Source organism: Annulohypoxylon maeteangense, assembly GCF_022496945.1.
Source record: "Annulohypoxylon maeteangense strain CBS 123835 unplaced genomic scaffold GGS22scaffold_23, whole genome shotgun sequence".
NCBI lineage: Eukaryota > Fungi > Ascomycota > Sordariomycetes > Xylariales > Hypoxylaceae > Annulohypoxylon > Annulohypoxylon maeteangense.
In genome coordinates this window covers 418,136-445,663 of record NW_025953270.1, presented here as the reverse complement: position 1 = coordinate 445,663, position 27,528 = coordinate 418,136, and the positions used below count along the sequence as shown (strand labels likewise).

At 48.2% G+C, this 27,528-nt stretch overlaps 10 protein-coding genes across 10 annotated transcripts; 6 read left to right on the top strand and 4 right to left on the bottom strand.

The window, feature by feature from the left end:
- Window positions 1-343: 343 nt before the first annotated feature.
- GGS22DRAFT_174328 (rhomboid-domain-containing protein) lies at window positions 344-2,955 on the top strand. Its single transcript, XM_047963067.1, has 2 exons — window positions 344-2,381; window positions 2,434-2,955. The coding sequence occupies exons 1-2, from the start codon at window positions 867-869 to the stop codon at window positions 2,545-2,547; spliced, it is 1,629 nt and encodes a 542-aa protein (XP_047814671.1). The 5' UTR covers window positions 344-866; the 3' UTR covers window positions 2,548-2,955.
- A 356-nt stretch (window positions 2,956-3,311) lies between these two features.
- On the bottom strand, window positions 3,312-6,765 carry GGS22DRAFT_174326 (condensin subunit Cnd3; the record flags this gene model as incomplete). Its single annotated transcript, XM_047963066.1, has 2 exons — window positions 3,312-3,855; window positions 3,904-6,765. Coding segments are annotated over 2 exons (3,126 nt in total), but the record flags the coding sequence as incomplete, so codon positions are not given.
- Window positions 6,766-7,032: 267 nt separating this feature from the next.
- GGS22DRAFT_80837 (RNA-binding domain-containing protein) lies at window positions 7,033-9,466 on the top strand. The gene has a single exon (XM_047968153.1). It carries the CDS (start codon window positions 7,098-7,100, stop codon window positions 9,321-9,323), a length of 2,226 nt encoding a protein of 741 aa, XP_047814669.1. The 5' UTR covers window positions 7,033-7,097; the 3' UTR covers window positions 9,324-9,466.
- Window positions 9,467-11,018, bottom strand: GGS22DRAFT_80838 (uncharacterized protein). Its single transcript, XM_047968154.1, has one exon. It carries the CDS (start codon window positions 10,807-10,809, stop codon window positions 9,610-9,612), a length of 1,200 nt encoding a protein of 399 aa, XP_047814668.1. The 5' UTR covers window positions 10,810-11,018; the 3' UTR covers window positions 9,467-9,609.
- Window positions 11,019-11,205: 187 nt separating this feature from the next.
- On the top strand, window positions 11,206-14,428 carry GGS22DRAFT_174323 (alkaline phosphatase-like protein). Its single transcript, XM_047963065.1, has 7 exons — window positions 11,206-11,599; window positions 11,662-11,706; window positions 11,770-12,560; window positions 12,609-12,835; window positions 12,887-13,161; window positions 13,212-13,672; window positions 13,726-14,428. The coding sequence occupies exons 1-7, from the start codon at window positions 11,388-11,390 to the stop codon at window positions 14,295-14,297; spliced, it is 2,583 nt and encodes an 860-aa protein (XP_047814667.1). The 5' UTR covers window positions 11,206-11,387; the 3' UTR covers window positions 14,298-14,428.
- Window positions 14,429-14,991: 563 nt separating this feature from the next.
- Window positions 14,992-17,663, top strand: GGS22DRAFT_174319 (GPI mannosyltransferase 4). Its single transcript, XM_047963064.1, has 4 exons — window positions 14,992-15,701; window positions 15,784-16,169; window positions 16,236-16,363; window positions 16,457-17,663. Exons 1-4 carry the CDS (start codon window positions 15,593-15,595, stop codon window positions 17,412-17,414), a joined length of 1,581 nt encoding a protein of 526 aa, XP_047814666.1. The 5' UTR covers window positions 14,992-15,592; the 3' UTR covers window positions 17,415-17,663.
- A 178-nt stretch (window positions 17,664-17,841) lies between these two features.
- GGS22DRAFT_174312 (uncharacterized protein) lies at window positions 17,842-18,590 on the top strand. The gene is made up of 2 exons (XM_047963063.1): window positions 17,842-17,962; window positions 18,037-18,590. Exons 1-2 carry the CDS (start codon window positions 17,933-17,935, stop codon window positions 18,292-18,294), a joined length of 288 nt encoding a protein of 95 aa, XP_047814665.1. The 5' UTR covers window positions 17,842-17,932; the 3' UTR covers window positions 18,295-18,590.
- On the bottom strand, window positions 18,475-19,966 carry GGS22DRAFT_80763 (YebC-like protein). Its single transcript, XM_047968152.1, has 4 exons — window positions 19,510-19,966; window positions 19,383-19,445; window positions 18,777-19,311; window positions 18,475-18,712 (listed from the first exon to the last, which is right to left on the bottom strand). The coding sequence occupies exons 1-4, from the start codon at window positions 19,730-19,732 to the stop codon at window positions 18,643-18,645; spliced, it is 891 nt and encodes a 296-aa protein (XP_047814664.1). The 5' UTR covers window positions 19,733-19,966; the 3' UTR covers window positions 18,475-18,642.
- A 261-nt stretch (window positions 19,967-20,227) lies between these two features.
- On the top strand, window positions 20,228-26,856 carry GGS22DRAFT_80751 (ARM repeat-containing protein). The gene is made up of 2 exons (XM_047968151.1): window positions 20,228-26,161; window positions 26,222-26,856. The coding sequence occupies exons 1-2, from the start codon at window positions 20,444-20,446 to the stop codon at window positions 26,693-26,695; spliced, it is 6,192 nt and encodes a 2,063-aa protein (XP_047814663.1). The 5' UTR covers window positions 20,228-20,443; the 3' UTR covers window positions 26,696-26,856.
- GGS22DRAFT_174310 (uncharacterized protein) lies at window positions 26,636-27,416 on the bottom strand. The gene has a single exon (XM_047963062.1). The coding sequence runs from the start codon at window positions 27,296-27,298 to the stop codon at window positions 27,017-27,019; it is 282 nt and encodes a 93-aa protein (XP_047814662.1). The 5' UTR covers window positions 27,299-27,416; the 3' UTR covers window positions 26,636-27,016.
- Window positions 27,417-27,528: the final 112 nt, after the last annotated feature.

Here is a 27,528-nt window from a genome sequence, read left to right as displayed (position 1 = left end):
ACTCTAGCCCGCTAGACCACGCCAGACTATGTGTAGCACAGCCCCTTGTAGTACCTAGGTACCTACGTACCTACGTAACAATTTTGAACAGACACGCAATCTTTGTACGAGCTAAGTACTGTACATGGACCCCATACTTTCTCACACCTAAAATGCTTCGCGTCAGCTGTCCCTCTAGTGTATTTGTACATGCATTTACCGCGCATTACAGCTCATCGCGCCTTATTTACTGCGTACATATGTACATTAGTTTTGCAGTGTGACGACAGCGATTAATGGGTCCCTTTAAGATTTACCATTTGGCTGTGTATTGCCCTGCCTCATTACATAATAACTTGAACAAACACGAAGGCTGCTGAAACGAAAACGAAAGCCTCCAAAAGCAATAACTGCACCTCTCATCTTTTCTCTCCCACTTCTACCTACTTTTTATTTTCGCATCATTTGGTTTTTCACCTTTCTTAGTTGGAAAGCTACTATTGTCGATGAAGTAGGCGACAACGATTATACTAACGTTCGTTACGTCGGTTGATTTGCATCTACTACATTCGTTTTGAACGTCTGTCGAGCCATCTCATCTCATCGCATCGCATTCCGCTGGGTCCAACTACTAAATCTAATCGTATATAGTAACTAGGTATTTGATGTCGGGTTAGGAACACGACATTGACCTAAGGGACGAGGAGAAAGAAAGAGTCGACGAGAGAGAAGCAGAAAAAAAAGAGGAAGAGGAAAAAAACGAAACAAGAAGATAGTACTAGTGCGGGCCACATTCTCTCTTCTCACGCCCCCTCCCCATCTTTAATTCTCGATATAAATCCCAGGATAGAGAAGGGGAAAAGAGAACAAGAGGTGAATAAGTGACCATGGCCGCTAACGAATACTACAACGATTCTTCGCGGCGCTACAACACATACGAGCCGTCTCTAGCATCCGAACCACCCTCTTACACGTCGCAATCTCATCAGCAAGATCGGCCTAATGCTAACACGGTATCTCCTTTCGAGAGTGTCTTCGATGATCACGTCTATCCAACCAACTCACAATCCCACCAAACGCCTGACTCCTCCTTGCATAACTTGAACAACAACCAGCAGACATTCGCTTACGATACGAGATACCATGGCGCTGCTCCTGGAGATGTTTCACCCGTAGGTACGGATGATATTCCTCTGCGCCACCAGAGCAACAAGTCCCCGGCGGGCTATGCTGCTGATTCGAACGACCATGTCTATGATACTACCGATCAGGAAGCTGGTCATCGGGGAGCCTCTAAGCGTGGTCTACTACGTTTTGGCGAATTGGGCATGCTGGGATCCGAAAAGAGGAGAATACCAATTGTGGTATACCTATTTTCCCTGATTCAGATTGCTGTCTTTATTGCTGAGCTGGTCAAGGCCGCCCAGCTTACTGGCTCTCCTATCCAGACCAAACCTTCATTTAATCCTATGATAGGCCCGTCGCAGCAGGTTCTCATCAACATGGGCTCCAGATTTGTTCCGTGCATGAAGAATGTCGACGGCGTACAAAACTATCCGTCCCCAGGCTTCGGGTGGCCTTGTCCCAACACCACCACGTCCGACCCCAATGATGGCTCGAACCAATGTACTCTTTCGGAACTCTGTGGCTTTTCTGGTGTTCCCAACCCCGGCTGGAACCCCGAGAATGGGCTTAGCCAGAGCCCAGCACCCAACCAGTGGTTCCGGTTCATAACCCCCATCTTTATGCATGCCGGCATTATCCACATTGGGTTCAATCTTTTGCTCCAGCTTACCATGGGGAAGGAGATTGAGAGAGCTATTGGCTCCATCCGATTCTTCCTCGTTTACATGAGTGCTGGCATCTTTGGGTTCGTCATGGGAGGTAATTATGCTGCCTCTGGAATCTCGTCTACTGGAGCGTCGGGATCTTTGTTCGGGGTCATCGCCCTCACGCTGCTCGATCTTCTCTACTCGTGGGGCGAGAGACGCAATCCTGGGAGGGAACTCATATTTATCGTCATCGAGATCCTTGTTTCCTTCGCTCTCGGCCTTCTCCCTGGCCTGGACAACTTCTCTCATATCGGTGGCTTCATCGTCGGCATATGTCTTGGTATCAGTGTTCTTCACTCCCCGAATGCCCTCCGCCGCAAGATTGGCGAGGACCATTTTGGGGGCCCTTCTTACTCTACCGTTGGCGGTGGTGGTATTACTAGCGTCGCCTTTCCCGCCTTCTATAGAAATCCCGTAGGCTTCTTCAAGGGTCGGAAGCCACTGTGGTGGGCCTGGTGGCTCGTTCGCGCCGCGTTTCTTATACTTGTCATCGTCGTCTTTATTGTACTGCTTAAGAACTTCTACTCCAACCAGAACAACTGCAGTTGGTGTAAATATCTCAGTTGTCTTGTGAGTGACTACCTCCCCTCGCTTTTCAGGGGCAATGCTAACATTCTAGTAGCCTGTTAATAATTGGTGTGATATCGGAAATCTGACCATTTCGACATCGTCTACCACACAGAAAAGAGGCGTCGACATATTTGCGCTCGAGCAAGTAGCTAACTATTATTCATGAAACGAAATCCCTCTTAACCCTAAGCATAGTTGATGAATGTCGGTAGGCGAGTTGTGGATTTATGATACCCCCACACAGATCTGGTATTGCGCGAGAATGCATGATCTTTCTTAAAAATGGCGAACAACTTGGGCCTGGAATAGGAGACACATTAAAAGGTCCCTTTGGGAAGAGTCTAATTGAATGGGGTGCACGTCGACCTTTGAGACCCCGGCGCCCCGCGGCGTCGTTATAATTGAATATACTGATGCGGGATGAAATCAACGAGTCTTACGTGTAGAATAATCATGGGTATACTTGGTTAAGTAGTTAAGCTGTATACTCCGTAGTTTACAAAGGGAATGCTACTCTGTGGCGTATCATGGTTTTCTTTTCGATGAAGCAAATGACTCGCCTTGCATTTTCAGGGTAAACAACATTCACTTGTGAGGCTATTTCATAATATACCTACCTAAGAATCGGTAATATAACACGTTCGTAAATAAGAGCTAATGAGGATAGCACTCACATCTACGATATCTCTACGAGACCCTCGTAAATTGTAGTTGAGAGGCCCTCAGTTTTGTTTGAGACATGAATATAATCGAGAAGGATATACCATCTTTTCAACAAATACCTACCTATGAGACGGGGGTATCTCATTGCTGTGAGTTCTAGTGTTTTGTCCCGGGCGATCGTTTCGTAGCGTACCCCCTCCAGCCTTTTTTCTAATTCTTTGCATACCCAGATACGGTGCATTAGGCTCGGATTCGGATTTACGTAAGTCATTATTGATAAGTGTATTCGTTATACCTAACTTGAGAATTGCGTTGTCTAAAGAAGTGTGACATTCTTCTCATTACATAGGCGTATTAAACCGGGACATGGCTCCTGTGTGCCCGGGTAATAACCTTCATTCCTCTCCGTCTGACAACAGGTCTTCTACGAGTGAATCCACCCCACTACGACGAATCGTAGAGCTGGAGACATCGGCCTCCTCTTCCACGTTATCTTCTCCCTGCTCCTCCTTGATCATTGGCACCGGAACGACGGTTACGTCTTCTGCAATGGTCTTGTCGTCGGGGGTAAGAGAGACACTCCTACTGGTGCTTCGTCTGGACATCTTGTCTTGTTCCCCAAGCTGATTCACGATTTTTCCTAGGCTCACGTGTATCTTGTAAAGTGCATTCCTGCTTGTGGCATCCGACAGTATGTTCTCTTCAACCGCCGCTGATATATCTTCATACAGGCTACGAATCTTATCCTCCGAGGAGGCTGAAGAGACATGTAATTTCCCTAGTAAAGGCGCGATCACCTTCTTCTCTTCCTCTGTATTGCTGTTAGCATGGCGATATTGAGCAAGAGTGTAGCGCTTACTGCTGAAGTTGCTGTTCAACTTCTCAAGAATATCCCTCGCCAGGTCCAGATGGACGTCCCCGTTCACGTTCTTCTTGTCTGCGTCCATGGGAATGCCAGGAGTATAACACTTCCGAGGATCGGTCCAATCCACTAAACAGGCGCCGATGGTGTTGAGACTGGCCATCTCGTCGCCGACATCCATGTCGTCATCATCGATGCCCTCTCTAACGTTGTAGAGAGCATGCAGGGCGTCAAGTGCCACAGAACCCATGAGTTCCTGGTTCTCAGCTCTAGAAAAGCAAAAGACGGGGAGGAAATAATTAAGCGCCTGTCTGACGCTCTGATTTCCTGCGGTCGAAGGATCAAAATAGGCAACTATTAGCGTTTTGAGAAGCTCCGAGGATGTGTCATGGTCAGTTACTACACGGCCTAGCAGCAATTTGCAGACAGCAACTGTTGCCGCACCCTGAACTTCCGGGTTTTTAGAGCCAGATCGTAGTGCCCGGACATACACCTTCAACAGTGCCGGGTTTGCCGAGAGCAATTGTGCTCCATGCACATTCAAAATGTCGGTTAAGATCTGGAGTGCGGTGATCTGAAGAGCCGAATGCCCTTTGCTGAAGAAGTGCATGAAGAGGGTCAGGTTTTCTTCGGCAAGCGGCCGGTCGAGGAGCGAACATAGTCCTAGACAAACTAGCCCGCGCTCTCGAACCGGGGCTTCATGACTGCGGACTGCGGGGACGACTAGGTTATTGAGCATGGACACCAGGTGGTCGTTCTGCTGGAGAGTCCCTTCCACGTTGGAAAGCATGCATTGGACGATATGTAGGCATTTCATATTGATCATGATCTCCCTGATCGCTTTCTCCCGAGCTTCCTCCTCGCTTATGCTGTTGTCCGCACCGTGTTTTCCGTTCTTGGTAGGGGTGCTATCGCCGCTGACCTCAGATCTAGCCGAATGGAAGCTTTCCTCCCCATCGCCGACCGCGGACTCATCGTCGACGATAGTATCGTGGACATCAGCGACTGCCTCAAGTACAACACTGCAGAATTCCTTTTCGCCTGCGGTGTCCGGTGCACATATGTCTCGAAGCACTTCAATGGTCAGCTTGGTGATTTCATCAGGCAGTTCAGGTATGGAAAGGGTTTGTCGTAATAGGGCAAACATCTTGCGTCGACCAACTTCGTCAGAGTAATCCAAAGTGAGAATAATGTGAAGAAGTTGCTCGACGATGAACTCTTGTTCAACCGTATCTTCTTCCTCATCCCCCTCTGTGCTGTCCTGGCTACCGACTCTCTTGGTGGCTTCAATGAGAACGTTTAGATAGCGTTCGAGAAAGAAGGCGAGCTTTGTGACCTCGGGTAGTTTCTCCTCGATTAGAGACTCATACTTCCCCTTTCCCTCAGTCCGACAGAACTCGTTAAAGCTCCGGGCAATAAAGATCGATTCGGCGCTAAGAGTCTCCCAAAAATGGTCATCAAATTCTACGGCATCGCGGTAGTCCGGCCTACCTTCCCAAAAACCCTTCATAGCATCCAACGCAACGCCATTTTCAACGCCAGAGTTAACGACATCTATACGTTCAAGCAATTCGAGAAGGCTATCCAAAGTCGGAGGGGCCGATACAGCCGGTTGCTCGCCATCCTCAGGCGGGTTGACACCGGCACAATCCTCGATCCAGCGCTCGCGGAATAATCTTCCAGCAGCCTTTCGGACATTTTCATCTCTATCTCGTAGTCCCCACCGGAGTAGCTTCTCTCGCATCGAAAGGGAGAGATGTCGGAAGTCGCCGAGCGCGGGTAGCAACCTAGAATAGACTGCGCGACGAGTGGCTGGATCTTGGTCTCTGGCCCTTTCTAGAAGGTAGGGGAGAGTATTCGGAAGAATAGGTAGATTGACAAGAAGCGAGCGCCTCACGTCGGCGCTGGGGTCGTTCTGCAAAACTTCTAGGAGCTTCTCAAGCAAGCCAGTCTCGGCGTCATCATCACTATCATCCGAGTTCACCATGCCCTCAACTTGATTACCGGCCAATCTCCCGAGACCAAGCACAGCTTGTGAACGAACCATGGCTTCCTTGTCGCGGATTCTCTTCAGGAGGCCATAACGCAACTTCTGGAATAAGTCATCATCAATGGCGTCTAATGAGTTGATGACATGAGAGATTAGCTGTGTTGATCTATATCTAACAAACTTGTCCTTGGCGGTTAGCAAAGGCAAGATAGCTTCCATGACCTGAGTGGTGAGACGAGTGCTTGGAGTTTCGGGCATGGTACTAGCATCGACATCTTCTTCTCCTAGCAGCTCATTGTCCTTGTCATTGGCGTGGCGTAGGAACAGGCCGACAAAGCGTATTGTCTTCTCGCCAACACCTTCGCTCTTTTTCACGGGCATGGCTCTGAGGACGCATCGGGAAAATTCGTCGTTGAAGTGAGTTTCGTGGAAATCAGTGGAAGCGGCCTTTTTGGGACGTGTCGGCTCATAGCAGCAAGCCTCATGAATCTTGCGGAGGTTAACAACCAGTTTTCTATGGGTGGCGGTAGTCTTCTGGGCATCACGAAATATTGCGCATATTTGTGTCCGCAGTTCATTTTCGGGAGCCTCTTCGGGGACGTCGATATTGGATGACGATGCGCGGGATGTAGCAGAGCCGCGTGGGTTCAGCGTCGCGCCAGATGCTTTATGAGATACGGCAGCAGAGCTACGCCCAGACCTTGCGGATACTCGAGCTGGCATGATGACGGTATTATATCGGTTACATGTACGAATTCCTGGCGTTTGTTTTTTTTTGGGGGGGGAGGGGGGGGAATTCGGTGCACAACCTAAATGCTGTAGATGATATGCGTCTTTGAAAAGCTTATCGTGATAAGTTATGGTGATTTTGGGACCTTGAAAGTTCTAGCTCGAAGTTTCCAATTATTATTATGTCACATCCCACGCAATGTTTTTGTATTTGCGCCGCGACTTCCAATCAATAAACCTAAGTGGCTGCTAGGACAACACAGCAGCCACATGTGCCCCGCCTTCCCTACCTGGTTGTCTAGTACTAAAATGGATAAGATCCATGGATCCAGGTCGAGATTATCGCAGCTATCGATAATGGCCTTATTATCAATCTTTTTTTTCTTTCTCCAAGCGCTTTAACTAATAATTTTTCAATTAACTCTCTACCACATATTTTGACTGGAACCGATTCTAAACACGACGGGTCAAAATGAGTGGCAATAGCGAATTAAAGAGGTCTCGGGCGCAAGCTACAGACTCGAAAGTGCCTTCGAAAGATACCGAGTCCGCCGTCGAACCGCCTACCAAGAAAGCCCGAATTGAGGAGAGCAAGTCTCTCTTCGTACGATCGCTTCCTCCCACGACTACAACTGAGACACTGACCGATTTCTTCTCTCAACACTTTCCAGTGAAGCATGCTACCGTTATTCTTGATCCCCAGACCAAACTCTCTCGTGGCTACGGCTTTGTTACTTTCACCGATGCCGATGATGCTAAGGAGGCGAAAGAAAAGCTTAGTAAACAAAAGCTAGATGGTCGTCCCCTCGTATTGGAGATTGCGGAGCCTCGACACCGTCAATCAGCTTCCGAGTCAGCCGGTGTTGTTGCAAGGAAGGCCGAGAGGCAAGAAATGCTGGCTGAGGCTCGTAAAGCCCCCAAGCTGATTGTGCGGAATCTTCCTTGGAGCATCAAAACCTCAAACCAATTAGCCGCATTGTTCCAAAGCTTTGGAAAAGTTAAGTATTCAGACCTTCCTAATGCCAAAGGAAAACTGTCCGGATTTGGCTTCGTCACAATGCGAGGCCGAAAGAATGCGGAGCGGGCTATAGAAGCAGTCAACGGAAAAGCTGTTGATGGTAGAACCTTAGCCGTTGATTGGGCCGTCGACAAGAAGACGTGGGAAGACCAGAAGCACCAGCAAGGAGATGACGATGCCACGCAAAAACGTACTAAGCCCACGAATTTGGACGGTTCGTTAAAAGACGACGATGCTAACTTAAGCGAAGTGCATGAAAGTCAGGGCGAAAAGAGAAATGAGGATGACGATGAGGAGGATGAAGACCTGAAAAATTTCATGAAGAATCATATGGAAAATCTCGAGGAAGAAGATAGTAGTGCCGACCCGGAAGAGGCTGGTTCTGATGAAGTGATTGAGGATGAGGGTGAGGATGAGGATGCATCAGAAAGCAAGCCTGCCCCCAAGAAGCCTCTTATGACAGATAACAACTCGACCGTTTTTATCCGGAACCTACCCTTCACGACGACAGACGCAGAGCTGAAGTCTCACTTCGAACAATTTGGACGGATACGCTATGCCCGTATAGTCGTTGATCGAGCGACTGATCGAGCGGCAGGCACGGGTTTCGTTTGTTTTACCAGCGAAACCGATCTCAAGGAGTGCCTGAAGGGTGCGCCACGCGCTCAGAAATCCGCGATAGCAAACAAGAAGTCAATCCTGCAAAACGAATTGGCTGACGAGCAAGGCAAGTATACTATCGATGGTCGCATCCTTCAGGTGTCTCAGGCCGTAAGTAAAGATGAAGCGAGCCGCCTCGCGGAGACAGGAGCTGCCGTCCGGCAAGGCAAGGACAGAGACAAACGTCGACTATACTTGCTATCCGAAGGGACCGTCATGCAGGATTCACCCCTGTACGCAATGCTTGCCCCCTCGGAAATCAAGATTCGCGAACAGAGTACTACCCAACGAAAAAAGCTCATTCAAAGTAACCCGAGTCTGCACCTAAGCCTTACCCGCCTGGCAATCCGCAACATCCCTCGTAACATGGATTCAAAGAAACTTAAGGCTTTGGCTCGCGAAGCCGTCGTTGGTTTCGCTCGGGATGTAAAGGAAGGCCGTAGACAGCCGCTCTCTAAAGAAGAAACCGCCCGCGGCGGCGAGGAGGACAAGGAGGCCGAGCGCCGGCGTAAGGAGAAGGGGAAGGGGATTGTTAAGCAGGCAAAAATAGTATTTGAGAATAAAGAGGGGTCAAAGGTCCCCGAGGTGGACGGTGCTAGCAAGAGTCGAGGTTATGGTTTCGTCGAGTATTCCTCGCACCGGTGGGCACTCATGGGCTTGCGATGGCTGAACGGGCACGCTCTGGATAACGCGACTGGGAAAACACAACGCCTCATAGTCGAATTTGCTATCGAGAACGCGCAGGTTGTGGCGAGGCGGCAGGACTTACAAGCAAAACAACAGATGCGAGGCAGCCAGCGCTCTGACGAACAAAATACAAAGGCGTCTAGTACTAGGCCCAAGGGAAAAGACTTTTCTGTATCGAAGGGTAGGCGGCAGGCAGCGAGGGAAGAAAATGAAATAGTGAACAACAAACCTGATACAGCTGGCGGGGAGGGTTCTGCTCGGGATACCCTGCAGCAGAAGATCATCGCGAGGAAACGGATGGTGCGGAAAAAGAAGGCACAAAGTCGCCGGTGAAACTTGGTCGCCCGCATGTCACTACAAGGCATCCAACTATAATTGAGGAAAGTTCCCTAGGGTGTCCTAAGTAGAGGCTTTGGTAATCTTTTGTTGCTATGACGTTATGGGCATGCCTCAGGGTCATGCTATAGTATTCGGAGGGGTTGGCTGGTAACTTAGATAGGCAGATACACTTGCCTTTGCCTATGCCTTATTCAACGCATCTGAACATACTTCCTGCAGGAATATATACTAGGTAGTTACCTATGCGAGGAAACGTACAACGCCGAAATACTTCAATACGTCATCTCGTCCAGAACCAGCCGCTGACTTTTCCACTCCCCCGAATATTTGCCTCGCCGCTCACGGAAGACGAGGTTGTAACTTCAGTATCAGAACTCGAGGTTTCCTTGCCTTTACATAACGGGGTTCTACCTGGGAATGCGCGCGACCATGCCCAGCTGGTTTCTTCGCCTTGTGCTATTAAATTACCGTCCGCGTCAAATTGTCGTGTAGTCGTCGTCGTTTCGGTTCCACCATTACGAGTGCGTTCTTGAACTGTTTTTAGGATCTTGCCGCCGCTAGGAGTTTCTATGGTTTGAGAAACTGGCGCTGTCTTGGGATCCGAGAAAGTGGGATCTTGGGTTGACCTGGGTTTGGTATCAGTCTGTTTCGCGAGAAGAACGTCTATTCCAACTCGACTATTTGTAGTAAATTTGGATGGAGAGTTCGTATACAGGGCTTCTTCTGTATCTGCCTCTTGGCACTGGTTTGTTTCGGCTTCGGGTTTAGATGATTCCTCGTTGTATCTAGTCCAGTCGTGGTCAGACGGTGGGAAATGATATTCCCAGTGTGGAAAAGCAACTGCTGACCACGTGAAAGTTTGCGGTTGGCTGAAGGTCTTCTCCTTAGTCCGAAATAGATAGGGTGATGCCAAGCCGTAGGATAGCTGACGCTCGGCTGTTGAAGAAAGCGGAAAGTAGGCGCCCCAAAGACTTTGTCGTCCAATGCTACTCACCCACGCCTCGACGGGAATGCCCCAAGGGGAGTATTTGAAATTTTCGAACTGTTTGGCCAACAGAAGCCTCCGCAGATCAGAAAGTGGTCGCCCATTGCTCGCTACCAAGAGATCTTCGAATGCATCTCGGAAGGTAAAGCAATCTGGGTAATCTGGAGGTGCGTCGTTAGGGCGTGGTTGTGCCAAAGACTGAAGATTTGCTGGGGAATAAGATGATGAAACAGCCCAAGAAAGAACATCGTCTACGCTAGCATTCCCTCCGTCGCGACTTAGCATTTCCGAATTTGATGAGGTGGTTTCTGGCTCCCTTGGAAATGAATTATAATCTGGACTGACGGTTGACATATTATTGCCGGTATTTGTGGCCACAGTTGTCGATGACCCAAAGATAGTATAGAATCCTCGTTGGACGTTATTATCAATGTGTCTTTTGAAACGGATGAAAGGGTTATCGGACGAGTCATCGGACGAGTCGTCGGTGGCCATGATTCCACTTGGATCAGGATGTTCTCCACCTGAACCTACGTTCAAATTGAACTTTTCATTCGTCCCAAAATTGAACAAGTAGTGAAATGTGTATGGTGATAACGTTGACGATAGCGATAGAAAGTCTAATTTTCAAAAGCTCTAGATGGTAGAACCTGTAAGATGTTGAAAATTGAAGTGGAGTGGAATCGACGGTACCTATATAGTTCGATACCGACGTTAACGTTATGACATCGAACTTCTGATCGCCTTGTGGGGTACCTGCCTACTACAGTACATTTGGGTACCTACATAATACATGGATGATGCTACCTAGTATGCCTAGGTAGTCCCTGCAGTTGAAGCACCTACCTGTTAGCTGCATATATTGGTAATTTCAACTTTCAACAGCGACTTCGTCATACGAACTGAGCCTTCTTCTTCTTCTTCTTCTTCTTCTTCGACCTTTCACTTCAACGTGACTCTCTCGCTTTATCGTAGACCATGGGGCATGGTAAAAGCAGTCTTTAGCTTACACTTCTATTCACCTAGCATACATTGTCACATGGTAAATCAACTTCCATGTGCTACAATTGGACATGCACCGTCACAATGTCTTCCCACTCTCGACTGTGCTTCTCGTCGCAGCTAACCTCCTCATACCCGTCGCAATTGTCCTCTTCGCGATTGGTTTCTTCCCCTATAAGCCGTTCTTGCCTGGCCTAGCCGAGTATAATTCCTTCGATTATGGTCCTCCACCTGAACCGCCCTTCGATCGTCTCATATTTATGGTCATCGATGCTTTGCGCAGGTTTGTCGCCTCAGCGCCAATCACCATCTAATGAAATGCACCCATCCGACTGACTAGACTAGCGACTTTGTGTTTACAAATAACTCGGGATTTCACTTCACGCAAGGGTTAGACGCATTGGGAACTAGAAATAATACTTATGGCTTGTGTTGCTGATACGAATATTCTAGTTTGATTTCTGACGGCCTTGCCGTCCCTTTCACTGCCCATGCCACTTCGCCAACTATTACAATGCCCCGGATAAAGGCTATTACTACAGGATCTACTCCTTCCTTCCTCGATGCTATACTAAGTTTTGACGAAGCCGACACCTCTTCTACCCTCGCCGCTCAAGATACCTGGCTTGCCCAGATGAAGGCCAAGAAATCCGGAAAGTTGGTCATGTACGGTGATGACACATGGCTGAAATTATTTCCTGGACTGTTCGATCGAGCTGATGGCACTTCGAGCTTCTTCGTTTCGGACTTCACAGAAGTCGACAACAACGTGACGAGGCACATCCCCGACGAGCTGCGCAACGATGACTGGAATACAATGGTACTCCACTACCTCGGCCTCGACCATATTGGCCATAAAACTGGTCCCCGAGGCCCAAATATGATCCCAAAGCAGCATGAGATGGATGATATTGTTCGCATGATTTACGAGGCTATAAAAACACAGCCACACCTCCAGTCGACACTACTAGTTATCTGCGGCGATCATGGCATGAATGATGCCGGGAACCATGGCGCCTCCTCTCCTGGAGAGACTTCGGCCGCTCTGGTGTTCGTGTCACCAAAATTGAAGTCCGTTTCCAACCCCGTCAAAGTTCCGGCAGACCTAGCCGAAGATTTCCAGCACTATGGTGTCGTCGAGCAATCTGATCTCGCCCCAACTCTGGCCGCCTTACTCGGGTTCCCTGTGCCGAAGAATAGCTTAGGGTCTTTTATATTACAATTTTTGTCTTTTTGGCCAGAGAGTAAGCAATCCGTGCATGGCTAGTGTACACCCTTCTGACATATTTAAGGACACGATAAACGCCAGATTTTATTGCGTAATACAAGACAGATTCTTGATATTGTGGCTGCGACTTACATTGGTTCACCATTCACTGACGAGCAACGTAGCCTAGAGTGTGCTCACCCTGGTTCGGTAGGCGAGGAACTAATATGTGAATGGCAGAATATTAGCAAATCCGTCGAAGAAATGCCAGTAGGAACCACGAGTGATGACTGGATTATGGATGCGTCGAAGGTGCGAGATAAAGTCCGAAAATATAAATATTTCATTCTAACCCGATGACAGTGGCTGTCCAAGGCGCAGACGTTAATGAGTAGTGTGGCTAGCAATTACGATATGTCTATGTTGACCTATGGCGGATTGACTACGGCGTTGGCCTCCATCTTGGCTACCTATGCCCTCACAACCTCGCCTTCCATGACGGCTTCTGGTCTGGTGCCGTTTGTTTTAATCACCACACTATATGGTATAATGATGTTTGCTAGCAGCTATGTTGAAGAAGAACAACATTTTTGGTATTGGGCTACGTCCGCGTGGCTGCTTTACTTGACCATTAGATCGTGAGCATCACTAATTGCCACCCCACTATATGGAGCTGACATAGGAACAGGAACCCAAAGATGACGCATAAGTCTCTTGCCACGGGCTTGGTTATTCTTGGCTCTATGAGGCTCGTTCGCGGATGGAACCAGACCGGCCAGAAATTTGCCGGAGAACCCGACATCGTAACCAGCTTTGTTGCTGCGAACCCGCCGCTGCTTTGGTGTCTTGTTGTGGCGACGTATGCGATGGTTTCATCAGAACTATTCAATGGTCTTGGGGATATTCCGGCTGCGATATCAGGTTCCGTAGTTGCAGGGCTTGTGACGTCTGCGATCTCCTTCAAGCTCGCTTTCACCAATGAAGATGCGCCTGAATTGGTTGTTGGGCTTGCGAGAACACTTGTGGACATATTCGATGGTCCATCGCTCGTGAATCGGGCAAGGGCAGTCTTCCTTGGTCTCGGGCTTACTTTGATATATCCTCTGCACAGCCTCTTAACGTCGGAAAAGAAGTCTTCTAAGGAGAAGGGTGAGTTCTGTTAAACTGCACAGTCGAGATGAGACTGCTGACTTCTTACGTAGCAATGCGCACTCTACATCACTTGTATACGTTATTTGCGTTAACGCAGTCCCGAGTAACGAACATACCTCTCTTCCTACTATTTCAAGCTATATATCTATGCCTAAGTCACCTTCGCTTAAGCGTGATCGAAATCACAATTTCCTCACTACTCCTGCAATTTTCCTCATTCTTTGCAATGGGGGGCTCCAACGCAATCTCTGGCGTAGATTTGTCGAGCGCATACAATGGTGTCAGTGGCTTCAACATCATTGCCGTGGGAGCCCTAACGTTTCTTAGCAACTGGGCAGCTCCGGTCTGGTGGACGTCGGCTTTGAATTTGCTACTACTCCGGAGACAATCGGTAGAACGTGATCACCATTTCCTTTACCGACAGCACACGGCGATATTGACCATCTTCGTTACGGTGACCCTTGGGTTTGTGATGATGGCTTGCACAGCCTTGAGAACCCACTTATTCATCTGGACGGTATTCTCGCCAAAGTATCTATATAGCATGGCATGGAGTTTAGGTCAGCATATGATTATCAACGTAGTGTTTGGTGGTTTCTTATGTTGGCTTGGTCGCACATGAAACGACACAAGTTGCAATGGGGAGATATGTACATAGATGGTTCGACTTGCATGTTAATTGGGTAAATGACTGGTAGGGATTAGAAAAAAAAAGGGGGGGGTGGAAGAACTTAGGGGGGAGCTGATAAAATACATACATATTATATATTTACATGTGTATATTATCTACCTATGTATCAAATGATCACTTTACCTAGCTAGTACTTATTATTCTTCTCTACATACTAGGTACATACATACATGTGTAGATATTTATCTTAGGTACGTAATACGTATAGTATCAAGTATCGATACGTGTGCCCATAAACCTGAAGTGATACATGTATGTATGATGCACTTATCAGCCTTACCGTTTATATGTATTCATGTACTCGCGTACCTATGTACATTATAGATACATATACCTAGTACCTAGTACCTAGTAGTGTCTTAGTATACCCAGGTAGGTATAGCATTTAATGTTGTGCATTGTGACCCAGTTAATAAGATTTGATAGCTACCGTTTTTGTCCTTAAACGGTACTCCGCTATGACCTGTATGAAGCCCGCTGAAAATGATGTTATCAGCGTTAATGATCGAACAAGGATCAATGTGCGCGGGCTGTCTAAAATACATACCTACTAGGTACTTTGTAGGTATGTATGTACCGAACAGCTGGTAAAAAATCAAAAATCAAATAAAGATTACCTACTTATACTTCGTGACCCGTGTCATCTTACCTCCTTCCATCTACCCCCTGCTCGGATAACTCGCAATTTATTAACATTACCACATTCACTCTCTCTTTAATATTATCTTGCTACATAGTGCTTTTTTCTTCTTTCCCACTCCCTCCATTCCTTCAGTTTCTAATATCACTTTAATAATCCTTTCCTTTACACTTTTCTTCGTTGTCTATTGTCTGTTGTTTACTTAGCATTGTGTGGGATGAAGGTACATACTAACTATGCATTTCGATCTAATCTTATCTTCATGGTATTAATTTTTGGGCGACTTTAGAGAAGGGTTCATTCGAGCGCATCCATATCACCTAGCCTGCCTGGACATTAACAATATTAAAACTATTAATAAGATACTTAACACGTCAACCGAGACCCGCCAATTTTTAACTATCACAAACCCGATTTATACGATTTATACCCTGATTGCGATAGCGACCGCGCATGCGATCGCAGCCGCGACAGTGCAACGCGACTACAATCACGACCGCAACTAGCAACAATCAACTACGTCTCCTTTCTATCGGGGTTCATAGCAAACACCCCCCTTCTTAAATGTATCCTGGGGTCGGGAACTATGTGGCGGCGTACCTATTTGCTTCTAATTCTGGTACGGCTTGGATTTGCTCTTTCGCCGAGCTATCTTCACCCGGACGAGAATTTTCAAGGTCCCGAGGTCATAGCTGGTAAGCAAAGCCGAAGCTTGGCACTGTTCATGGTAGCGATATATATAGACTGAACTGACGGGTCCTTGTACGTCTTTTGTAGGTCAAATCTTCAGCTATCCGGTCCGACTGACTTGGGAATTTACGAGCGAGCATCCTATACGCAGTGTTTTTCCTCTATGGCCGGTTTACGGGCTGCCTATGCTCTTGTTGCGATGGCTGTGGATTGGCAATGGCAACGACGGCGAGATTCCACCGATCGCCGTATTTTGGACGTTGCGCGTCCTGATGTTTATCATCAGCTTCGTCCTAGAGGACTGGGCTATTCATGAGTTAGTTCAGTCACGGCGGCACCGCCAAGTTGCTCAGTTGCTAGTCGCATCTTCGTATGTAACTTGGACATTTCAGACTCATACCTTCTCTAACTCTATCGAGACACTTGTGGTTGCTTGGTGCTTGGTACTCGTTGAACGCATTCTCGAGGCTTCGGTAAGTACGGAATCATAACCGTTCCCTGTATTGGAAAATTTCCGGTTAATCCTAGGGCTACTGCAGGCTTCTTCTTCCCTAACGGCATCGACGGTCCTCGGTATCGTGGCTGTCTTCGGTGTTTTTAATAGAATAACATTCCCTGCGTTTTTACTTATTCCCGGACTTCAATTGATACCCCATTTCATAAAGAAGTAAGTCATGCTTCCCATGGAACATCTTCTCTACATTCCTTTTGCATCTGGTCGTACCCTGCTGGTTGCTAACCTACGCCCTTCCTTGATAAGACCTTTGTCTTTGCTCGTCATGGCAGCTTCTGGGCTTTTGACTGGTTTAATTGCTATCTCGCTCGATACGTCCTTCTATACTCCGCATTCCATCTCTTGGTCGGATCTTTACCGTCATCCGGTGATCACACCGTTAAATAATCTCCAATACAACATCTCTCCTTCCAACTTGGCGGAGCATGGGTTGCACCCTTGGTACCAGCATATCTTGGTCAACCTTCCACTACTTGTAGGGCCAGCCGTAGCGCTCCTATTTGCGAAACCGCATCTGTCTCTGAGACTTTCATCGGCGATATCCGGCGTGTTTGTTTTATCGATATTCCAACACCAAGAAGCCCGGTTCTTACTTCCCACAATACCACTCCTTCTCTCGTCCCTACAGCTTCCGAAGAACCCAACGCTTTTCAAAGTTTGGGTTGGTGCTTGGGTGGGTTTCAATGTGATCCTCGGCCTGCTTATGGGGGTATATCACCAGGGCGGTATCGTGCCGGCTCAAGTGTTCTTGAGCAAACAACCTGACGCGACGCAGGCTATATGGTGGAAGACGTATATGCCGCCGATTTGGCTTCTGAATGGGAAGAATGCTGTTCTCAATACAAGAGACGTGGCGGGGATGGAGGGAAATGAACTACTCGAAGAACTAGACCGGATAGCAACCTGTGATACACCGGCCGACAGGAGGAACTTTGAATATCTCAAGGAGCGGAATGGCACATATCTCATCGCACCACTCTCATCGATATGGCTGGACCCGTATTTAGATAATAAGGGTCTAGAAGGACTTAGGTTTCGGGAGGTTTGGAGGTATACCAAACACCTGAACCTGGACGATTTAGATTGGGCGGAGGATGGAGTCTGGCCTACTTTGAAGAGGGCGGTTGGCAGACGAGGACTGGCTGCTTGGAGAGTAACCAAGAGCTGCGGTCGTCCTGCGAAGTACGACCAGGTTCAAATATAATGACATCCATACATACCTCCTGACTACGATTTTCCGTCCAGAACTTATCATCCAACGTGAATTCCAACTTGCGGGGTTTTATTTACGAGAATTCACTTAATATTTTGTTGCCACTTACTTGATTATTGACGTTAGGTATCGACCTAGGTAGTAGGTTCCAAGTTGAGGTGCTGCTACATGGTATCATGATGTAAGTTGAGGGGAAAATGGATATCCCGGTGCGACCATTAGACTCTAATATAAACCAATCAAATCTTAGTCTAGTATAGGCACATAAGCATAGGTAATACTACTAGGCAGCTAGGTAGGTATGTAGGTACATAGGTACATACCTAGTACCTATTGGATTTCGATTTGATTCCAAAATTGAAAAGCTTTAATTGGTCCTAGGTACGCATAGTACAAAATATAATTATCTGATTTAAATCCACATATAACCATTGGATTTTGCGATCAGACCTCACTAGACTCTTGCGAAGCTATCGATCTAGGTATTCAAGTTCTTCGTACCGCTCGTAATGGGTGGCTTAAATTTAGAAGTTTTCAAGGTTAGTAAATACTTAATACCATTCTTTCTTCTTCGTCGGTATCGTATGCTTATATCGTATGCTTACCGTGATAGTTCGGCATGTATGTCATGTTCCCAATTGGCATCATGTATTACTTCGGAACCAATCTCGACGAACGATTCTCCGTGCCCGATTTCTGGCCTAAGCCAGAGCAATCGAATAGGGTGCCTTTTAACAAAGACGAGATTCAGGAGGAGCTACAACGATTACGTGCGCGACGTTTATACCTTAGAGACAAGAGGCTCGAAAATGAAGCTCGGCAACACCCGGCGCCTTCCCCAGGCGAGGATCAGGGAAGCGATAGAGCCTAAATGCAAACCCTGAATGGATCGGTGACGGCAACACAAGGCTCTACGAAGTCTTTATGTATGGTAGTGGGGTTATTAAGATGTTATCACGTATTGGCATCGACGGCGTTTGGAGGTACAAAATGGTATTGTCACATTAAACAGACATTGCAAAACGTTTACATTTCTTGAACCCCGATCCGAGTACTCTCTGCTCCCCAAATAGAAAGGAAAAAAGAAAAAGAAAAAGAAAAAGAAAAAAAAAGGTGGATAACATAGGACTGTCTCACAAGACACATGGTATGATCACTCATATATGCTGTAGTTTATAGTAACGAGATCGATATTATAGAGCAAATGATAATAGATAGATTACATGTCAAGGTTATCTTCTATTGTTTCCCAGAGCTCTTCAGACACGGTCCCCCGTTCAACGTTCGCACTTTAACATTTAAGTGTCAGCAGGGAACGTTTGTAGAATTTGGCAGCAGATTGCATATACTTACTAGATAGCCTGCACGTCAGACTCGTTTCGTAGCGCCGCCAGAAGAGAATTGATGGACGCAGCAGCCGTCGATCGATCAAGTTTGACCTTGTCTGCCACTGGCGACCATATAATATCCGAGTCCAAGATCTCTGCGGAGATTGCTTCGCTCATAGCTTGCGCCACTTGGTGAGTCGTATTAGGTTGTGTCCAGAGTACGACATCGCCATTCTCGTCCTGCTCAACATCTTCTGCGCCTGCCTCTAGCGCTTGCATCATGATACCATCGAAGTCGTCGTCGCTTTTGCCTTTGAGGACAATGCGTCCCAACCTCGTGAATAAGTATGCGATCGGCGTTATGGTACCTCCACATTTCCTTATTATGCCTCTAAGATCTTGTAAGGCGCGTAGCTTATTTTCGGTCTCCACCTCGACAACCATTGCTACGGAAGATGGCATCATGATTTCGACGGTAAGGCTCTCCAGGCCCGCGCCGGACGAAGATTTGCCCTGGCCTCGTGCGATTGCTATATCGATGTTTGCTTTGGGCATTCCGGCTGGGATGACGATTCTAGTCAGATATGTTGACACAACGCTGTGCCAGCTGGTGAAGAAGAAGATCCATTACCTTTCTTTGCAACTGCAATCACCGTAGCCAGCCGTGAATTCAGACGCGGGTCAGAACCAAATACTATCTCGGATTCCATCAGCGCTCGTTCGTATCGTAATAAGTGACGTTCATATAATATACGGACGTTTCGAATAGAGCGTCAAGTTCTTGGAAAAGTTGCTATTCTGGGTATTTTTCTTTGCGTCGGCGGCACCTTTTTTATGTCGGATCTTGGACCATCGATTATGGCCGCTACGGAGTAACAAGCTTGAAGAGAGTGATCGGCGACATAGGGCGCATATGACAGTAGGAGCGGTCGACCGCGGCGCAAGGCTCCGACTAGAGATCGAGGACAGATAGGTAGACATATCAACTATAATAATGTTGCAGGTTCCGTTCGATTAAATGAGTACAATGCATGTGTGTACTACCTAGGTAAGGTATCTTAGAATTCAACGTTGCTGACATGGAAGGTAGGTACCTAGTAGGGACTCAGATGTCGAAGAAGTATCTACCTGGTACTCATGTACATACATCAACGTATGCACATAATTATGTACCTAGTATCTATTAAACTTCGAAAGCTATTTGACTAGGTCTACGGTATTTTCAATCTCGTGAAGCTAAAAATGGATATCCATACTTGTAAATTTTGTCAGGTCGCTGCAGCTGCTTAGCTACATATCTGCATATTATGTATGTATTGAGAATGAGTATATATTACGATGATATGATTGGCTTGTAATCTCTTACTTGTGCATATGCCCTTGTAAAGCTTCATATGTCCACTAACTATTACCTAGGTAGGTAGAGGTACCTACATATTAAGGTACGTCTTATTATTTAGGGCACCTTAGAGTGGACCAACATGTACCTGCCTACCAACATTGTAGGTACTATGTAATTCATAGGTAGTTCAGATACACAAAATATCTATTCCTTACTCCATCCATCTCAGATACCCATCCTGGTTATTCATCTATCTTCCACTTCTTGTCAACATCTTGACCAATCCTTATATAATTTGTCGCGATCAAAATCTGCCCCAAGCGTTCCGTCTAGCATATCAATGATCTTCCATGTCAGCGCCAAGTTCCCCTCTTCGAGAGTCTAACGGCGCAGCCCAAGCCGCCGCCGTAGCTCCTCCGCGCCTCTCCTCCACCACTGCGGCTACGTCAAATCCCGAACTCGACCTCCAGAAACTCCAGTCGCTTCCCCCTGAGCAGCAAGACCTATTCTTGTTAAACTTCGTCTCTTCTCTAAGCAAACATGTTCATGACTTGCCAGCCGACGACTGTACCGCACAGCAGTTCTATCTCAAGAAAGAGGTTTTCCAAATCATCAACCTCTCTACGCCCTCTCCTAGCCGAGTAATAAGAATCAACCTTGGCAAGATACTTGCACATGTATTCGGCCATGGCGATAGGAAGTTGCTTTTCGATACTATAAACGAGCTGGTCTCTATAATATCTGGTGGGAAATCTAAAACTGAAACCGAAATTAGGACGAGGCATGCTGCTGTTAGTTGCCTGGGCGATATATATGCTGCCGCCGGCGATAGCGCCATTGGCTTGCACCAATTGGCATGTGGCGCTCTAGTAAAAGTGCTCAAGTCGTCTCAGACGCATGCTGGGTTGCGCGCCGCCGTCCTCGTTTCCCTGGCCAAAATTGTCGGTATGGTACAAACAAGCTTAGACGAGAGTATTGCCAGGGACATTTGGAAGCAAGCACGCAGTGCTGCATCTGGCGACAAGGGCGCTCTAATCGTCGTGTCTGCTTGCCGTTGTTTAAGGGCATTAGTTAAACATACATCGTGTTTTGAGGATTCGGGCGACTTTGAGAATCTTAAGTCCACCATCTTCAAGACCGTTGATTCTAGTTCTTCACACGTAAGACATGCCGCTGCTGATTGCCTTGCTGAGGCCATGGTTAAGAACCATTCCGAGTCCGCACCTAGCGCCGGTCCCCTATCGAAGATCAAGAAGCCGAAGCCCAAATCTCTCAAAAGAGCTTCCACCCAGCAAAGCGTTGTTCTCGATGAGGACGAGGACGTTCCTTCGCGCCCTGGAAGCCCGGCACCTGGCAAAAAAGGCCAAGATCTCATATTGTCGTTAAATGACATATTTAAAACTCTAACAACTCAGTATGTCCGACTATCGACTACAAACAGGGCCAGGGCAGCTATCGGCGTCTGCTACGGGAAGGTTTTGAAACGGTTAGGAGAGAATTTTGTCGAATCCAACTATCTAAAAATTACAGAGAATTTGACTGTTGATCTGCTGGGTCATCAAAACATAGTCAACAATCGATATAGACTCCTTATCTCACGCCGAATTGTCGATACCATCCTCCAGGTCGTAATAGGTCGCAAGATTCTTGGTGAATCGGGGCAAATGACTGTAGCAAAGATGCTCGTCAATGACATATTTAAGAACTACCCTCAGGCGCTCAAGGAACGGCCCGAACCGACGAAACATACCCTGATCGCGGCCCTTGGTGCCGTCGCCTCGCTCATCAGGTCCCTTGGATCTGCTGCAAACAACTTCGCGGAATCCTGCCGAGATGGGCTCTTGCAGGTGCTTCAACATCCCAGTTATAGTGTCCAGGTGTCTGCTTCTTATTGCATGAAAACATTTGTTTTGGCGTGCCCACAGCAACTCCTACCATGCCTCTCCGTTTGCATGAATAGCCTTAGTAGGGAATTATCTCTTCTTGGGGGCGCGCGAACCTCACCGAGACGATGCATTGGTTTCGCTCATGGGTTAGCCGCTGCTTTGAGTGCTAGCCCGGCTCGCCCACTATACGGATCCCTTGATATCAACAACCGAGTCTATTCGATGGCTACCAATCTCCTTAAGTCCAGTGGCCAGTCTGAGCTTCGCGTCTCGAGTACCCAAGTTCAAGTTGCTTGGATTCTTCTTGGGGGTCTTATGTCTTTAGGGCCCAACTTCGTCAAAATTCATCTCTCACAGCTGCTCGTCCTCTGGAAGAATGCCCTGCCAAAACCGCTAGCTAAGGATAACTTCGCTCATCGCAACATCCTCGAGGTTTCCTACCTAACACACGTCAAGGAGTGCGCATTAGGTTCTATCCTCTCGTTCCTTCAGTCCAACAGTCGTTTGTTAACAGTTGACGTATCGAAGCGGATCGCTACAATGCTCCAGAACACGAGCATGTTTCTCAGGATGCTCCCCTCGAAAAAAACCACCGACGATATTTCTCAAAGATTGACGCCTGCATTGCAATTGCAGGATCTCGATATGATGGTCCAGCGACGAGTTCTGCAATGCTACATCACGCTGGTGAATCAAAGCCCAGCCGGGGGCAGCGAGGCGCTCTTACAATCCAATCTTCTTACCTTGGCTATATCTCTGTTCGCCGATCCGGAGAATTATGCGGCTAACTCGCTAAGCTCGTCCATTGCCAATGCTGCAGGTACTTTTGAGACCATCTGGGACGTCGGTGATAACTCTGGCTTCGGAGTAAATGATTTGGTGCGCGGCTTTGGGGTCAAGAGACTCCCCGGGGAAAAGGAAGACACGGCTGATAGTCCGCGGATGGACGAAACTGACCCGGACAAGATGATTGATGACCTCCTACTATCGCCGATTTGCCCTTCGCTGGAGCATGACGCCGCTGTGCTCTATGTGGGCGAACCGGACCCGTCCTTGAATCTCCCAGATCCTCCGGCTACCGAAGTCGTGAACATGGCAATCCAGCTATTTGCTTTCGTCTTCCCGCTCACTCCGGCCAAGGTCCAGGAGAGCGTTCTTGAACAAATCGCCACATTCATCTCGGCTGGGTCTTTGCAGCGCGACCCTGGCCGTAAAGCGGCCATCAACGTCAATGTTGCCAGCGCTCTATACCTTACATTGAAGGTCGCAGTCAAGGAGACATTGTCCTTGCCTGGAAATGTCACCAACTTGGCGGTGGAGAAGCTTCTGCAGGAAATGGCCAGGGGCTTCGTCGTTGATCCGGATCAGTACATTCGCAGCTTGGGTTACGGCACCGTTGCCCGGCTCTGCAATGCGTGCGGCAACGCGTTTACGAATCACGAGATTAAGTACCTAGTTGACACCATCGTGAGCGACCGGGAGCCTAGTGCTCGTGCGGGATGCGCTATGGCTCTGGGATCTATCCAGGCGAAGGTGGGTGGTATGGGCGCAGGGTATCATCTCAAGACTATCACCAGTATTTTGATGTCATTATGTAACGATCCGCATCCAACGGTGCATTTCTGGGCACTTGAAGCGTTGGCTGACGCTGCAGACGCCGCTGGCCTTGGTTTTTCGCCATACGTCTCCGGCACGCTGGGTATGGTATCCCAACTTTATCTTTCCGATACTCACCACCCAGAAGTGTCTTCTGCTATCTCCATGAGTCTAGAGATGGAACTATCTACTACAGCTGCTATCACACGTTGTATTGACTCCCTGGTCAATGTTGTAGGCCCGGATTTACAAGACTCGACCAAATCACGTGAATTGATTCTCACTCTTGTCGATCAGCTGCAAGACGAGGAAGATATTCTCGTTCAGCGTGAAAGTCTAGGGTGCTTAGAGCACCTCTCCCTATACGCTCCAGGACATATGGTATTTGGTGATTATGTCAAGACGCTACAGAAGTACCTCAACTCCGAAACCCCTGGCCTTCGTGATGTTGCGGTCGATGGCCTTTATAACCTGATGAAAAGGGATTCTCGTGATGTACTAGAAGCAGCAAACCCGGGTTTCGAGGACCAACTATGGCTCGTTCTAGACGTGTCGCCTAGCCATGATGGAATCCGCAATGTTGTTCGGAACTGGTTACGTCAGACCTCGTTAACAGAGACTGGATCATGGCTTCTCCGTTGCCAAAACGTGCTCAAGATGACGCGGCAAAAACCCGTTGAAGACCCACGCAGTATTATCAGAAGGCCAACCGCCGCCATCGACTTACAAGACGAGGAAGTTGCTGGATTTGCCGCAGCCGCCGGCGCCGCTAAAGATGACAAAGACGCGGTCTCAAGCTCAGAAATGGAGCCCTTGCGCTGGCAGGTGAGGACATTCGCAATGAGTTGTCTCAACGACATATTCTTGTTGATCGGGAAAGACGTTGCCACAAATGGGGAGTCGCCCGCACAGTCTGCTCTCCAGGCTAGGATTGCCGATGTTATCCGGATGGCTTTTTCGGCATCGACGTCCAGCGTATTAGAGCTGAGAATATGGGGCTTGAAGATTATTGGTGCTGTTCTGAGGATGTTTGGCAAAGCGCCAGACCCCGATTTTGACGAAGCAATGCTCCTGGAACAGTATCAAGCACAGATCAGCTCGGCCTTGACTCCTGCCTTCGCTGCTGATTCTTCCCCTGAGCTTGCCGCGGAAGCCGTGAATGTGTGCGCCGCATTTATCTCCACGGGCATCGTAACTGACGTCGATCGGATGGGTCGCATCTTAAAGACGCTTGTCACTGCCCTCGAGAACTTTTCGACGGAGACAGAGAATGTTGGAATTGGTGATCTCAAGGGTTTAAGCTCCAACGCTCAAGTGATGGTGAAGATGTCAGTCTATTCAGCATGGGCCGACCTCCAGGTTGCCAGTTCAGAGCAGAGATACCTGCTTGAAGTACTCAAACCACATATTGGCACGTTAACGCCGTTATGGCTAGCTTCTTTGCGGGAATTCGCTCGGTTGAGGTTTGAGCCAGATATCTCGATGACTCTGGGGCCTCCATCTATGTCAGGAAGCCTGGATACGATCTACGCCGCACTCAACAGAGAAACGCTTTTAAAATTCTACCAGGATTCCTGGCTGAAACTCGTTGATGCTATCGCAAGCCTGATTGAACAAGATAGCGAATTTGTATTCGACGCTCTAGATGGGAAAGAAGCTGACACGTCAGGGGTCAACGGCCCTTCCAAAAGTGCCGATATCAACTATCGCGATGAACCAGTCGCATTTTTCTTCGTCCTCTTCGGGATTGCTTTCGAGGCACTCGCGACGAGGTCGGGCCAAACCGACTCCTTAGCCACCCAAGAGCAGACGCTTGAAATACTCCAGGCTCTTAAGAAGATCTTGCACCCGAGTGTTTCAGGCCACGCTATCTATAGAGAGGCTATTTTCTCCGAGACGATGGATTTGCTAGATCGCCTCGTCCTAACGGAAGGTCTCGATGTTCAAGGGGTTATCGTCGAAATAGCTCGCGCTCTTTGCGTCGCTCATCCTTCGGCAAGGAAACAGGAGCAGCCCGAGGACGGCGACCTAAGTGAGGATATCGAGCAGTTATTTGAGCTCACTAGGATCATCGTTCTTGTCCTCTCTGGTCTATTGCCTAACCTCACCGAGGCGAATCAACCGGTGCGCCACCTTTTGACTGAAGAGGCCGTTCTCCTCGTGAGAACTGGGTTAAATGCCATTGTGGACGCGGCCGAGGTATTCCCATCTATCATCAAAACGGACCTTCATGCGTGTATAATTCATATATTCGCCACGATACTTGCGACGCCTTCCTGCCAAGAGGTTATAGTTCCTCAGGCCCTGCCAACATTCAAGAGGTTCACGGCAAGTATGACTAACTCTCGCAGCTCAGCGGAGGGAAAGTCTGTGACCGACATGCAGCTGCAGGGCTGCTTACGCCGGTACTTATCCATCTATCTCAATGCACAGAAACGTGAGACCCCTACTTCCTTGCAGTGCGTCAAAAATTGTCTGCTCGCCATTACGATTCTCTTCACCGGAGGAAGTAATCGACTTGCAGCTAGCGATCGTCTCGTCGCGAAATTTCTAGACGAAGTGGTCGACTGCCTGACAGATCGCATGGTGAGCATCCCTGGCCGACCCGCCTCGTTCCGTTCCGTCACCTTGCTAATTATACCGTAGACTGCAAAGATCGCGGCGAACTGCGTTCGGTCTCTCTTACTTCAACCTTCTCCTACGCATGCTGATCAATCTATTGCCCGGTATCTTCTACCCCGTCTTATCTCCTTCGTTGTCGACACGGAACCTGAGGATCCAGAGGACGCGCGCAAACTTGTATCGCACACCTTGACGCAGTACGTCGCGACCCTGGGGAGTGGGCACACTCAGATTGCTATGTCTATCATAGTACCGGCAGTGTTGTCTCGCGCCTCTAGCGAAGGTGCTGAGGTGTATCATGAGACGAGCGCAAGATTGCTGGAGCTGGCCTCAGCAGACCAAGCGGGCTTCAGAGGTGTAGTAGCAGCAATGAGCGATGGTCAAAAAGCCTTCATGGAGGAAGTTATTCGTTCTGGCCGGCAGACGCGTGGCCCAGCGAAGGGTTCCGATAACCCAGGGCAGCCGAGCATTGCGCTAAAGATGGACTTTGGAGGTTGAGGGATGAACTGCATCAGGCAAGTCAGGATTGCCGTACATGTGGACAAATAGTATCATATCGAGTCATGTCTATCATTACCTAATCTACCTACCCATAACCCAGTTTATCTGTGATGAGTTTCCGAGAGCCAGGTGCAGCACACCATCTGCTATGAAACCTCCCTAACCTCCATTTTTCATTTTCGCCTTAGTTACCTATCAAAAGATAAACTGTTCAAATAACATACAAGCCGCAGGCAATACTATTACCATAGGGTGAACAATGCCAATGGCCCCCTGTTACAATGTTCTATCTACGCCCATAGACGTTTAGAATTTGAGTCATAACTCGGGCATATCCGCAAGTAGGTTTGTGACGGGAATGAGTGAGGTCTTCGTCGGTAGGTTGAGGGGTCGCTCCTGTAGAACACCGGCGGTAGGTGGAGCCGGTGTAGAGGTTTCCCTGGAGCAATCATGACACTCTTCATCCAAGGTCGTGGCTATGGCTGTACCCGGGTCACTACAGTGCTGGAGGGGGTACGGATCGGCGACGGTGCCTAGACACTCGAAGATGGTGTTCTCGATGCAGCCGCAACGATAAGTGAACTGAACAGATGAGCACATGATGGATGTTGCAGGCTGCAGGACGTGGCGACGAGAGATGGAGAGGCGAGGATGAAAAGAATCGGATATTAGAGGGTAACAGGGAAGGACGTCTGAATATCAGCTACTGCCTTCGAAGGCGCAATGTACCTGCTTTCTATACTATGTACATTTAAGGTCAAAGTTGCGATTGCTTACATGTACGTACTTGGTATGTTCTAAGTACCTAAGGTAGGTAGGCAGGTAGGTGC